The sequence below is a fragment of the Gopherus evgoodei genome, unplaced genomic scaffold (assembly GCF_007399415.2).
Source record: "Gopherus evgoodei ecotype Sinaloan lineage unplaced genomic scaffold, rGopEvg1_v1.p scaffold_38_arrow_ctg1, whole genome shotgun sequence".
Lineage (NCBI taxonomy): Eukaryota > Metazoa > Chordata > Testudines > Testudinidae > Gopherus > Gopherus evgoodei.
In genome coordinates this window covers 1,957,408-1,971,322 of record NW_022060059.1, presented here as the reverse complement: position 1 = coordinate 1,971,322, position 13,915 = coordinate 1,957,408, and the positions used below count along the sequence as shown (strand labels likewise).

The window sequence follows — 13,915 nt, the reverse complement described above, 5'->3', positions numbered from 1 at the left end:
ATACTAGCAAAGTTCTTGACAAGTGGAGTGTCTTGGAAACGTACTATCTCTTAAGCAGTAGTGTTAATGGAACCTGTGCTCCACTAAAATTTCTGCTGAAGGGAAACTGATGGTAGTAGTTTTATTACTTCTAAAGTTCTAGTTGACCAATGTTACTAGAATCTGACTTAAGAATATAGAACTAAACTTGAGGTAGGAGTCAGAAGTGATATTCTTTGTCCCAACCTCTTATGCAGTCCTGCCAGTGTTAACTCCAAGGGATTCTGGGATTTGGGTCATAGGAAGAAACTGAGAATTTTGAGGGCTGGGTGTATGCCTTTTCAGGGGTCCCGTGTTTCTTTAGAGGAGGTGTGTTTTGCTTCTCTTCCTACCATCTGCATTGGATGGCTCTGGGGTAGCACTTCTGTGAAGTTGGCTCCACTCTCTAGAAACGCAATTTCGCCCAGCCTGGAACTTAGCGCTGGATGTGGGGAGGGTGGCATGGACTATTGTAATTTTGGATGGAGCAGAGATGCAGTGGGAGCAGCAAGAGGAGGGGGATGAAATCATTCTCCAGGTTTTAGGTAGAATTCTAGTCAGTTGCTCACCTTCAGAGCATGCAGCCCAGTATGTGTGCCCTCTTGCAACCTACTTTAAGCTCGCACCTCACCGATTTGAGAAACGCTTGAGTATTCACTTGAGAATTTGCACTGTTGGGTAATGTGATGCTGCCTTTAAGAGGGGTTAAAGGTAAAAAAATCTTTTAATGTCATTTTTATGCCAGCCCTTTCTGCCAGGGGTGAAACTATCCTGGAAACAGTAGAACTGTAATGATTTGATGTACTGGTACTCTCATGAACTGTATTGATTTGACTACAGCAGTCTTGGTGTGAGGAGATCCTTTTGAAGCCATCCTTGCTCATCACAGCTGATTCCTAAATCTGAAAATGGGTCAGTGAAAGTGGGTAAAAACTATTCTTAGGCTCATCTGACACAGTAATCCAAACTACTCTGGATACTTCACTGAGCATGTTTGTTGCTGAGATGCTCACTGGAGCACTAAAGAGCTTGCTGCTCTCGGTCTGAACACTAGCTGCTATTTTTTGGTGCCAGTGGGTACTTGTAGAGATAATGGTCTAGAATCAATATAGATCAAGGGTAGAAACTCTTAAGGATCTAATAGACTATTGCTGTATCTTGCTTCCGTGAGTTGTCTTGGTACGACATACAGGCAGCCAGTATAATGTGAAGAGCACATGGGGATTGTGATGTTATTGACATGAACTGTGACCATATAGATCATTGTTGCAACTGAGGTCCCTACGATTGTACCAGATCTTGTACAAAGGAGGTCAAATAAGGTGTCTATGGAAAAGTTGTAATTCGCTGATTACGATTATGCTGTGTGTATCATCATTTTTATATTTGAAATTATGAATATTGGCCATGTAATTGTATCTCAGTGTTTGAGTCTAAGGGCTTGTCTACATCAGAAAGTTGCAGCGCTGGTGAGGGAGTTACAGCGCTGCAACTTTGAGAGTGTCCACATCTGCAGGGCATCACCAGCGCTGCAACTCCCTGTTTGCAGCGCTGGCCGTACTCCCGTTTTGTCTCGGGTGTAGAGGATCCAGCGCTGGTGATCCAGCGCTGGTAATGCAATGTAGACACTCACCAGCGCTTTTCTTGACCTCCGTGGAAGGAGGAAGCCTCTGGTAATCAAGCTGGTTTCCTTTCCCGGTTTGCTCTCTCGGTCCCGGAGCCAGCCAGCAAACCGCAGGGAAGGAGACCTGCTTGCTCGGGGTTCCGGGACCGAGAGAGCAAACCGGGAACGCCGCAGTTTGCTCTCTCGGTCCCGGAGCCAGCCAGCAAACCGCGGGGAAGGAGACCTGCTTGCTCGGGGTTCCGGGACCGAGAGAGCAAACCGGGAACGCCGCGGTTTGCTCTCTCGGTCCCGGAGCCAGCCAGCAAACCGCGGGGAAGGAGACCTGCTTGCTCGGGGTTCCGGGACCGAGAGAGCAAACCGGGAAAGGAAACCAGCTTCGCCGCGGTTTGCTCTCTCGGTCCCGGAACCCCGAGCAAGCAGGTCTCCTTCCCTGCGGTTTGCTGGCTGGCTCCGGGACCGAGAGAGCAAACCGCGGCGTTCCCGGTTTGCTCTCTCGGTCCCGGAACCCCGAGCAAGCAGGTCTCCTTCCCTGCGGTTTGCTGGCTGGCTCCGGGACCGAGAGAGCAAACCGCGGCGTTCCCGGTTTGCTCTCTCGGTCCCGGAACCCCGAGCAAGCAGGTCTCCTTCCCTGCGGTTTGCTGGCTGGCTCCGGGACCGAGAGAGCAAACCGCGGCGTTCCCGGTTTGCTCTCTCGGTCCCGGAACCCCGAGCAAGCAGGTCTCCTTCCCTGCGGTTTGCTGGCTGGCTCCGGGACCGAGAGAGCAAACCGCGGCGTTCCCGGTTTGCTCTCTCGGTCCCGGAACCCCGAGCAAGCAGGTCTCCTTCCCCGCGGTTTGCTGGCTGGCTCCGGGACCGAGAGAGCAAACCGCGGCGTTCCCGGTTTGCTCTCTCGGTCCCGGAACCCCGAGCAAGCAGGTCTCCTTCCCTGCGGTTTGCTGGCTGGCTCCGGGACCGAGAGAGCAAACCGCGGCGTTCCCGGTTTGCTCTCTCGGTCCCGGAACCCCGAGCAAGCAGGTCTCCTTCCCTGCGGTTTGCTGGCTGGCTCCGGGACCGAGAGAGCAAACCGCGGCGTTCCCGGTTTGCTCTCTCGGTCCCGGAACCCCGAGCAAGCAGGTCTCCTTCCCTGCGGTTTGCTGGCTGGCTCCGGGACCGAGAGAGCAAACCGCGGCGTTCCCGGTTTGCTCTCTCGGTCCCGGAACCCCGAGCAAGCAGGTCTCCTTCCCCGCGGTTTGCTGGCTGGCTCCGGGACCGAGAGAGCAAACCGCGGCGTTCCCGGTTTGCTCTCTCGGTCCCGGAACCCCGAGCAAGCAGGTCTCCTTCCCCGCGGTTTGCTGGCTGGCTCCGGGACCGAGAGAGCAAACCGCGGCGTTCCCGGTTTGCTCTCTCGGTCCCGGAACCCCGAGCAAGCAGGTCTCCTTCCCCGCGGTTTGCTGGCTGGCTCCGGGACCGAGAGAGCAAACCGCGGCGTTCCCGGTTTGCTCTCTCGGTCCCGGAACCCCGAGCAAGCAGGTCTCCTTCCCTGCGGTTTGCTGGCTGGCTCCGGGACCGAGAGAGCAAACCGCGGCGTTCCCGGTTTGCTCTCTCGGTCCCGGAACCCCGAGCAAGCAGGTCTCCTTCCCTGCGGTTTGCTGGCTGGCTCCGGGACCGAGAGAGCAAACCGCGGCGAAGCTGGTTTCCTTTCCCGGTTTGCTCTCTCGGTCCCGGAACCCCCCTTGAAGCCGCCCAACAGCGCTGCAGTGTGGCCACATCTAACACCACTTGCAGCGCTGGTTGCTGTAAGTGTGGCCACTCTGCAGCGCTGGCCCTATACAGCTGTACTAATACAGCTGTAACAACCAGCGCTGCAAAATTTTAGATGTAGACATGGCCTAAGTAGCATCAGTGAAGCATTTGGTCAGGTTCTTGAGAATGGGCAGTTACTCAGAATAGTCCTATGAGGAAACACTTAACTGACAATGGACTTCGGGAGATGCCAATCCACATCTGAGCTTTCCTGGAAACGTTCAAACTAACATGTAAACAATGGCGTCAGCCTGCAAAAAGCTGAATCATTCGTGGACATGTGACTTGCCCAGGTGGGTACAAACTCAATCTTGTTGCTGTGATTTTGCACAGAAGAACAAAGGGGTTTGCACCCACAAGAGAGAAAATATAAAAGCCCTGGAAGCCTCTCCATTTAGTCTTCAGCTGGCTCAAGAGATGGCCTCTCTATTCCAAAGAGATGCCTGAAAGAAACTGGCACAAAAGATAGTAACTATGGGGGCGTGAATGATTGCTGGACCCAAGCCATAAACTACAATGTTGATCGGAAAAGGATTGGGCCCAGACTAGGAAGTAGTCCAGTCTCTGAAAGAAGCTTATTGGAACGTCTCCAAGTGCTGTACTCAGTTTCTTAATATATTAGTCTTAGACTTGTGTTTTTTGTTTTGATTTGGCTTGGTAACAGAGAGAACAAAGTAAGTTATTACTTGAAACCACTTAAATCCTATTTTTTATACTTAACAAAAGTGATTTTATTAATTACTTTCTGTGTTAATTAATAAATACCTGGGGGAGCAAACAGCTATGCATATCTCTCTATCAGTGTTATAGAGGGTGGACAATTTGAGTTTACCCTGTATAAGCTTTATACAGAGTAAAATGGATTTATTTGGGGTTTGGATCCCATTGGGAGCTACATGCTGAAGACAGGATCACTTCTTAAGCTGTTTTGAGTTAAGTCTGCAGCTTTGGGGGTGTGGTTCAGACCTTGGTTCTGTGTTGCAACAGGCTTGCATGTCTGGCTCAACAAGGCCCAAACTGGCAGAGAAAATGGTCGCAGAGGTAGTCTCAGCCCAGTCCCAAGGGGGTCTTTGTGACCGAACCTGTCAGTGGCGTAGTCGGCAGGATTTGTGCACAGCTGATTGCTGTGAGACACAGGTATCGATTTTAAGTGAGTTTTAAGTGTGGTGGCTGGAGAAAAGACAAACTGGTTACTGGTTTGTTATCTTTTTGTTTATTTTGAGTGAGGGAAATCAGCACAAGAGAGAAGGAAAATGACTGACTACCAGGGAGGCAGCTACAAAACTAGAGCTGGCCAGACTGGAAGCGGCAGAAAAGGCAAAGAACTGTGAGTTTCAAATGTGGCAGGCAGAAATGAGGCTCAAAGCAGGAGCTGTGGCTAAGGGAAACCATGGAGTCCCAGGAACAGGCTCAAATTGAACTGCCCTGGAGTTAAAAAACAAAACAAAACAAACAAAAACAAACAAACAAAAAAAAAAAAACCCCGAGAAATACAGGCCCAAATTGAGACCTAGAAACATGAACTGGCTCTAATGTAGTGGAAGAGGCAGAACCCTTCAGCAGCTGGCTCCACTTCCCCAAAAATCCATAAATGGGAGCGGTTATGTCGGTAGTATGATGAATCCAGTGATACTGCCGAATATTTCATCACCTTTGAGAGACTATGCACCCTCCATGTGATTTCTGAAGATCAAAAATGACCATTTGCCCAGTCAATTTTGCAATCGGAGCTCTGGACATATATTCAATAAGATACCTATTGATGATGCTTCAAACTATGGTAAATTTTAAGGAACTGGTTTTGAAATAGTTTCAGATTACCCTTGAAACCTACAGGGTTAAATTCCAGAGTTTTATGAGGGTATCTGGATTAAGTAATGTGGCTTATGTAAATAAAATGAGAGATTAGTTAGATAAGTGAGTGAGGAGGGAAAAGGCATTAAATGTTTTGAAGAAATGTGTGATTTAATTACTCGGGAACAGTTCCTCAATATGTGCAGTGATGTAAAACAGTATTTGTGGGACAAAAAGGTGGATGCAGTGGGGGAATTAGCTGGGTTTGGAGACTCTTACGAGCAGTCACAAGATGCAGTTAAACATAAACCCCTGGCAGAGGGCTACAGCATTGGTGGAAAGCAGAATCACTGTTTTACCCCTGGGAAAAGGGAGGCTGGGCATTTACCTCCCCATTCCCTTGTTACTCATCCCAAATCTCCTGTACAAGCGGAGGAGCCCAAAAGGTGCTATCGTGGTAAGTCCACTGAGCACCTGAGGAATAAACATCCTTGGCTGAGTGGGAACAGGCAGCAGGTAACATGAAGCTGCTGCTTCTCAGAGCACAGGGGTATCCCAGGCTGCTGCCTCTTTCCGCACAGGATTTGTAAAGGTTGCTTCTACACAACCAAGCAGTGAGCATATGCATGCTGTTAAACTTAATGGCAGAGTGCTCCAAGGATGGGGAGAGACTAGTGCAAAAATGTCTGTGGTCAGAAGGTACCTGATCCATGAAAAGGATTTGTTACCAGGCAAAATGGCAGAATTAGAATTGGTGGGAGGTTACAAAGTCCTTGTACCTTTTATCTAAGGTACACATGGAAACTGGTGATTAGCAGGCTGAACTGACTGTTGCAGCAGTGGCACAAAAATTTGTACCCTTTCTACTGGGAGATGAATTCTTTGTGGCAGAATCTGTTCCAGGGTTTGTTAGCAACAAGAAGGAATCTTGTGCTGAAAGCCCCCGAGGGGATGCTAACGTCACACGTGCTGCTGGGGGAACAGGAGAGTGTCTCTTTAATTCCTCTGTAGCAGTGGGGAATGCAGCTCTGGGATGCTCATAACCAGTTCCTGTCACCCCAGTGCTCAAGGCAGGTCTGGCTGGGAAGGGCTGGATAAAGCTAGCTCCTGTCCTGTAATCATCTCCTCAGGGGAGAGAGATGTTCCACCTTGTAACAGGGAGGTTGTCAGGGTTCCTTCCCCACCCTGAACTCTAGGGTACAGACGTGGGGACCTGCATGAAAGACCCCCTAAACTTTTTTACCATCTTAAGTTTAAAAACTCCCCAAGGCACAATTTCCTCTCTTTTATACCTTGGATTAAGTGACGTTGCCACCACCAAGTGATTTTAAACAAACATTTAGGGAGGGCCACTTGGAGCCTACACACCTTTTCCTGGGCAGGCTTGAGAATATATCCTCACCAATTGGTACAGTGGACACAGACCCAAACCCTTGAACCTTAAAACAATGAAGAATCAATCAGGTTCTTAAAAGAATAATTTTAATTAAAGAAACGGTAAAAAATTACCTCTGTAGAATCAGGATGGTAAGTACTTTACAGAATAACAAAAGACTCAAGAACACAGAGGATCTCCCCTCTAGGCAAAACCTTAAAGTTAGAAAACCAGGCATAAACCTCCCTCTTACACAGAGGAGAAAACAAGCCAAAATTAAAAGTAAACTAAGGCATTTCCTTGCTAAATACTTACTAACTTTATAGGAGCTGGATTGCTTGCTTCCTTGATCTGTGTCTGGCAAAAGCCCGCAGAACAGACAGACAAAGCCTGTCTCTTCTCTCCCCCCGCCCCCTTCCAATTTGAAAGTATCTTGTACGCTCATTGGTCCTTTTGGTAGGTGTCAGCTAGGTTACCTGAGCTTCTTTACCCTTATAGGTAAAAGAGGAATTAACCAGTTACAGGGTGAAGAGGGATTTTATGCTACCCTTGTCTGTATCTTTATGACAGAGGTGTTCCCAGCTTCTGACTGCCAGGAAGTTGTGGTCAGCAGGGGACAGGGCCTTCCCTGGGGTGCAGAGACATGTATCCCAGAGATGCAGGTTTGGGTCCTGATGACCACTGTGGTGGGAACAGACCCCAAGGACTTTGTAGCTGGAAGCAAGCCCAACCTGAGTGAAAGGGGGGGATTTTGCTGGCCAGTGAAGGGTCTGTCATAGCTGGTATCCATGAGCCCACAGATGGATCAGGGTCACCTTCCCTTTTGCAGGACACAAGTGTTGGCCTCAGAGGGGAGCCTAGAAAAGAAAGTCAAGATGGAAGGTGAGGGGGGACAGGAGGGTCTGCCCAAGCTTTGTAGGAAGGCATTTCCCCAGGAGGAGGGTGAGGGATCTGCATCTAAAATGCCAGACCCCTCACCTATGGATCAGGTTTTGAGAGAGAACTGGGGTCAGAGGGGAGAGTCAACCCAACTGACCTGTTGGGAACAAAGAGGGGATCTTACGACTTCAAAGCACTCCATTAAAGAATGTTGTTCCTGCTACTCTTGTAAAAGATAACATTGTCTCTTCAAGGCTGGGGGAAGAAAAACTTTAGCATTTTGGAAGCTTCACGAGGGGGTGGGGTACAACCCAAAAAAATTCCCAAGGGAGGGGCAGGGGGCAGGCATGGTCACAGTGCACCCTTTCCTTGCCAAATCCTCAAATCCATGCCTGAATTGGGAGCCTTCTCCAAAGAGACAGGAGACTGTGTCTAAACCTCTACCATGGTACATACTGGAATTGGGAAATGCAATAGACACTGAACAAGCTAAATTGTATGAACAGCAAATCTATGGCAGATAGACTCTGTTAATCTTGTATCTTTTGCTACTTCATCTAGGGGTCAAGACAAAGGAGTTAATACTAATGGTAACGTTTAAAGATGTGTGACATACCTGATTTATGGGGAAAACTTTTGTACATGGTAGGGATGGTGACAAGACTGTCCCACATTCATGTTGCTTTTCAGCTTATATCTGTAAACAGGTTGGAAGCTTGGCACAGCAGCAAAAGCATAACCGGCCTACGCTGCTGTGTGGAAGGGGAAACTGAGGCACGCCGCCTCATGGCATTGGTGGCTAAATGCCAAGACACCTACACTTTAACAGATATTGTGATCTGCATTCCCTTAACAGTACTACACCACAACATGTTTTCAGGCACTTGGGGACCAAGAACCTCAAACCTTGCTAGAACACCTGTAAATTACATCGTAGGGTTTTAAAGGTACTGGGAGAATGTGTGACAAGAGCCAGACAGGGATTTTACAAGGACACTGTCCATGGCATAGTCAGTACAAGTCTCTGGCAGTATATTCAGGAGGAGGGTGTGATATTATTGACATGAACTGTGACCATGATCATTGTTGCAACCAAGGTCCTTCAGTTGCACCAAATCCTATGCAAAGGAGGTCAAGTAAGGTGTCTATGGAAAGGTTGTAATTATGCTGTCTGGGCGTATCATTTTTATATTTGAAGTTATGAATATTGGCTATGTACTTATATCTCAGGGTATGGCTACACTTGAAATTTCAAAGCGCTGCCACGGCAGCGCTTTGATGTGTGAGTGTGGTCGGAGCGCCAGCACTGGGAGAGAGCTCTCCCAGCGCTGCACGTAAACCACATCCCTTATGGGTGTAGCTTGCAGCGCTGGGAGCTGTGCTCCCAGCGCTGCGGCACTGATTACACTGAGGCTTTACAGCGCTGTATCTTGCAGCGCTCAGGGGGGTGTTTTTTCACACCCCTGAGTGCGAAAGTTGCAGCGCTGTAAAGTGCCAGTGTAGCCATGGCCTCAGTGTTTGATTCTAAGTAGCATCAGTGAAGCATTTGGTCAGCTTCTTGAGAATGGGCAATTACTCAAAATAGTCCTATCAGGAAACACTTAACTGACAATGGACTTCGGGAGATGCTAATCCACATCCGAGCTTTTCTGGGAACATTCAAGCTAACGTGTAAACAATGGCCTGCAAAAAGCTGAATCATTCATGGCCATGTGACTTGCCCAGGTGGGTACAAACTCCATCTTGTTGCTGTGATTTTGCACAGAAGAACAAAGGGGTTTCCACCCACAAGAGAGAATATAAAAGGCCCCGGAGGCCTTTCCATTTTGTCTTCAGCTGGCTCAAGAGATGGCCTCTCTATTCCGAAGAGATGCCTGAAAGAAACTGGCACAAAGGACAGTAACTATGGGGGTGTGAGTGAGTGATGGACCCAAGCTATAAACTAGAATGTTAGTCTGAAAAGAATTGGGCCCAGACTAGGAAGGAGTCCAGTCTGTGAAAGAAGCTTATTGGAACATCTCAAGAGGGTGAGATTTACCTGTATTCAGTTTCTTAATGTATTAGGCTTGTGTGTTTTATTTGATTTGGCTGCGTGACAGACAGAACAAAGTAAGTTATTACTTGAAACCACTTAACTCCTACTTTTAATACTTTGTGTTAATAAATACCTGGGGGAGCAAACAGGTGTGCATATCTCTCTATCAGTGTTATAGAGGGCGGACAATTTATGAGTTTACCCTTTATAAAGCTGTATACAGAGTAAAACGGATTTATTTGGGGTTTGGATTGGGAGCTGGGTATCTGGCTGCTGGAGACAGGAGCACTTAAGCTGTTTTGAGTTAAGTCTGCAGCTTTGGGGTGTGGTTCAGACCCTGGATCTGTGTTGGAGCAGGCTTGCATGTCTGGCTCAACAAGGGAGGGTTTTGAAGGCCCAAACTGGCAGAGAAAACTGGCTCAGAGATGGTCTCAGTCCCAAGGGGATCTCTGTGACCAAACCCATCACAGGGATCACTGTCTCCTTAAAGAACTTGATGCTACAGTTGCTCTCCCAATGCCATTTCAGGAAACTTCATGGACAGCAAGCTGCACCATTTGGCTCTTGATGCAGAAATCATATGGTCTTGGTGTAAAGGATCTTTTAGGTCTAAGATTTAAGAAAAGCTTGCAGTGGAGTAATAATTAACCTATGGCTTATGAAGCCCTAAAACGGTTCTGATTTTATTGCAGGATCACATTGTCTTACAAGAGGCAGGAGATGCATCAAAGGAACTGAAAGGTAAGGCAAGAAAAACCTCTTTCTCTGAGATGCTGTGAAGAGTATCTTGTGCTTAAAACCAGCATTAGTCTTGTTTACTAGTCCTTAAAACCAGCATTAGTCTTTGCATACAGAGGCCAACGCAATCAAGCACAGTCATGGCTATAGAACTTCAGACTGGGCAGTCGGACTTTCAGTATCAGTTACATGATAAGAAGTGATCTGAAATAACCATCCAACTTCTTCTATTAAGCAGGGTCACTTTAGGTAGGGGGTATTGAAAGGTGGGCCCTATGCTAGGCTGATATCTAAATATGAGAAGTGTCTGTCTTGATACCTGCCCTCGTTGATAGTCTGTTTTTATAGGAGACTGTTTTTGTACTTAAGCCGAAGACCTTAGAATGTGGTGGGCCAACTTGGACCATCCCATTTTGAAGCAACAAGGATACAAGTTAACTGAACAAATTCAGATGTAATTCCCATTTCTGCAACTCTCTCGAGCAGTTGAGCTATTTGTGTAATATATCTGAATCTTGAGCAGAATGATCCCCTTATTTAAGTGGGGGAATGCGCAGTTATTTATAAGATATAGACAGACTCACATTGTGGTAAACTGTTCCTCCTTCTCCTGCATTCATAGCTTGTAATTCTGGCCTTCCTTAACTGTAGCTATGGAGTAACTGATTTTTCCCAGAATGCATTATTGCTCCATTACTAGCTGCTAGGTGAGAGCATAATGGAAGCTGTACCTGTGAGCTCGAAGCTCCTACCTGGCAGGACATAGCATTTATGGGTTGGCACACTATCAGTAATAAGTGTGTGGTATATAATAATCTTACACAGCACTCTACAGAATAAGTAATGACCTAAGATGTCTAAAAGTGGGCATAAATAATTGGTGAAAACAAGATGGGAGAGTCTTGGAAGAAGTAGACCTTGAGCAGGAAAAGTGCTGTCCCGGCTCTGAACAGTCTCTCTCTACCCCTGCACAAGTGAAGAAGGGAGATAAAGGGAGCGGAAGGATGTGAGGGGTTGGAAGGAGGGAAGAATGTACTGACTATTGAAGACGTGTATGAAAAGCAATGTTACTGCAGTGCAGTGTAACCATTCTAACCTCCCTTGTCATCACACAGCTACAGAAAACAACAAACCACAGATGGAAGACAGAGGCGAGAAGAGAGATCTTGGGAAAGAAGAGCCAGGCCCCAAGATAGATGATCATGAACCCAGACTGGGACCAAGGCCACGGTCGCACAACAAAGTCCTCAATCCCCCTGGTGGCAAATCCAGCATTGCATTCTATTAGGAACATTCACTTTCACTAATGGAGTCAGCACAGAAACTTTATCTATAGGTCCTGAGGTTTGTTTTCGGATGCTTTAGGCAGGAGGATGGGGACTTTAGTGACTCATCTAATCCAAATGGAAGACATCTTGATGTTCAAGACTTCTGTAAGACCTGTTAGTTATGATGCTTATGGAAATAACTCAAGACTCTTATGTGCTAGACAGTGCAGGATTCAGTGGGACAGTAGCTTACATAGGTGCAAGAGGAGTGTTCCTTTGTGGTGGGCAATTAAAAAAAAAAACAAAACCTCTTAATCTTGCAGTCAGTTAGTAGCTCAGACTTTTGGACCGAAGCATTTAGGTACAGTCAGTATGGTGAAATTCTATCCCAGTGGATGGGGACTTGGATGCCAGGCCTGGCATCTGTCTAAATTGAGCCTAACAGGAGCTAATGCTCTTCTAGGCAGTGTATCCTAACCTTAAGAAGCAAAAAATTTATCTGCAACCATTTTAATATAAACATGATCCATTCTAAGTGGTGGTGTTGGGATCTGAAGAGTTCTGCTTAGTCCTTGGCCATAAGAGACGACTTCCTCCCCTGGTTTATTATGTTAAAACTCTCATTGTTCTGTGGCAGTCTCGCAAGCCATCAAGTTGTATAAAGTTTTGGAGCACTTCAGTAATAGTCTGTACTGATATTTGCTCGACAAAGAGAAAAATTATAGTTTAGTGTACTGTCTTATCCAGGCACTCCTGGAAAGATCTTATTTCACTGATGTCATGCAAGGGTGCCTCCAGCTTTCCTGGTAGGGAGGGGAGTGATTTGAGTACACAGTTGCATCTATTGAAAGAACTCTGACAAACTACAGTAGTGTATAATTAGATTCTGGAAACTGTCCCAGGACATCTCTAGTGAGCCAGCTTTAATGTCCCATCACCAGCCTCTAAAAGCCCTCATGTACCGATGCTTTAGCTTTTGCAGGGTTCCCCTTCCCTCCCCGCCGCCATGGAGAAATAATGGACTGCTTTGCTTGTATCCTCCAGTAGCTTTGCTTTTTGTTTCTATGCTGACTCTGTTAGTGAAACCTCTGTTTTGTTAGCCATGGGTTGCCTTTGACTGCCTGTTATTCCTTGGTAGTGTGGACGATCCAAGTTGCTCATCCACACATACTCGTGTAGCTATTTTAAGACTGTTAATCCCTGTACATCTGCTTGGGACAGTCTAGGGATCACTGCAATATTCTTCCGGCACAGTGACTGTTTTGAATTATGTTTGCAAGAATGTGCATTGTTCTCTCCTAATTAGGTATGTGGGTTTGGGGGTGGGGGGTTGAAAGAGGGCTCTTAAATGTCAGTTAATTCTGACTGGACTTTCCTCAAACATATCAAATACTGATACTATGATAACACTAGGTGCTTAGACTGTTGGCCACTTGTAATAGTGTTGGTTGTTAGTTTGTGTGGTTTGTGTTTTTTTTGTTTTTTTTTAACTACCTAACTCATTACATACAGGAGTTGTTCAGGTCCACCAAAGACCAAGTGGCCTTATCTACACAATGGCTCCACATACCAGTAGCTGTTCTTGCCCAGGTTCACTGAAAACTATTTCTGTGACAAACTGTTCAGAAGAGCTATTTCTTAACTAGATGCTACAACAGCTTAGAGGTCATAGTGATTGTTAAAGTGCCCAGCAAAGATGAATGACTGACTGTACCACAGAGACTCACAGCTGCCTTTTAACTTATGGAAGTGAAAATCCCCTTTTACAGGGTGGAAGTGGCAGGAATCTTAATGCCTCCTGTGCCTCTTCCACAGGAGGCTTGGCGCTCCTGCTGCTGGCCGCCTCTAACTGTACGAGGATGGTGATCATGATTGAGGGAGTGTGATCCCAATACATCTGTTTTTTAGATTCATATTCCCCCCCAGTGTAGCAGTTTCCCAGTTGCTATTCCTATTTTGCTTATTTGGTCAAGTCTATAAAGGATCTTCTGTCCCCTCCTGCTATTTTAGTGTTTAACTTTGCTTTCCAGTACATGCTAGGCTTTTCCTGGGATTAGCAGGTAGGAAAGGCCAACCAGTCTGCCTTTCTGCCTTCAGCTTTTGTATTGAAGAGTTTGTGGGCTAGTCAGTGAGCTTAGATTCAAAGCTTGATATCTTATAGACTAACAGGAGCTGAAATATTGTTTTAAACAGCAGTTTCCAGCTAAGTCTTAAACTACTGTGGACTTCTGTCTGCATGTGTTGGCTAGCATTTCCCTCATTGGCATACACTCTGCTCAGTGTCTCCCAGTTTTAAGTTTGATAAGGACACTTTTTTACACACATGGGCAACAGGGGAATGGAACTTGTATTAATGGTTAAATCATGGACTCCTCAATAAACCACAGTATTTTGTTACTTCA

At 46.7% G+C, this 13,915-nt stretch overlaps 1 protein-coding gene across 2 annotated transcripts in view; it reads left to right on the top strand.

Annotated features, from left to right (window-relative positions):
• JPT2 (Jupiter microtubule associated homolog 2) overlaps positions 1-13,915 on the top strand; it is a 30,163-nt gene extending 16,248 nt beyond the window's left edge. For both annotated transcript variants that reach the window (XM_030545594.1, XM_030545595.1), the window contains exons 4-5: positions 10,200-10,248; positions 11,361-13,915. In XM_030545594.1, coding sequence (XP_030401454.1) covers positions 10,200-10,248; positions 11,361-11,533 — 222 coding nt within the window. In that variant the 3' untranslated portion in view covers positions 11,534-13,915. The remainder of the gene's footprint in view (positions 1-10,199; positions 10,249-11,360) is intronic.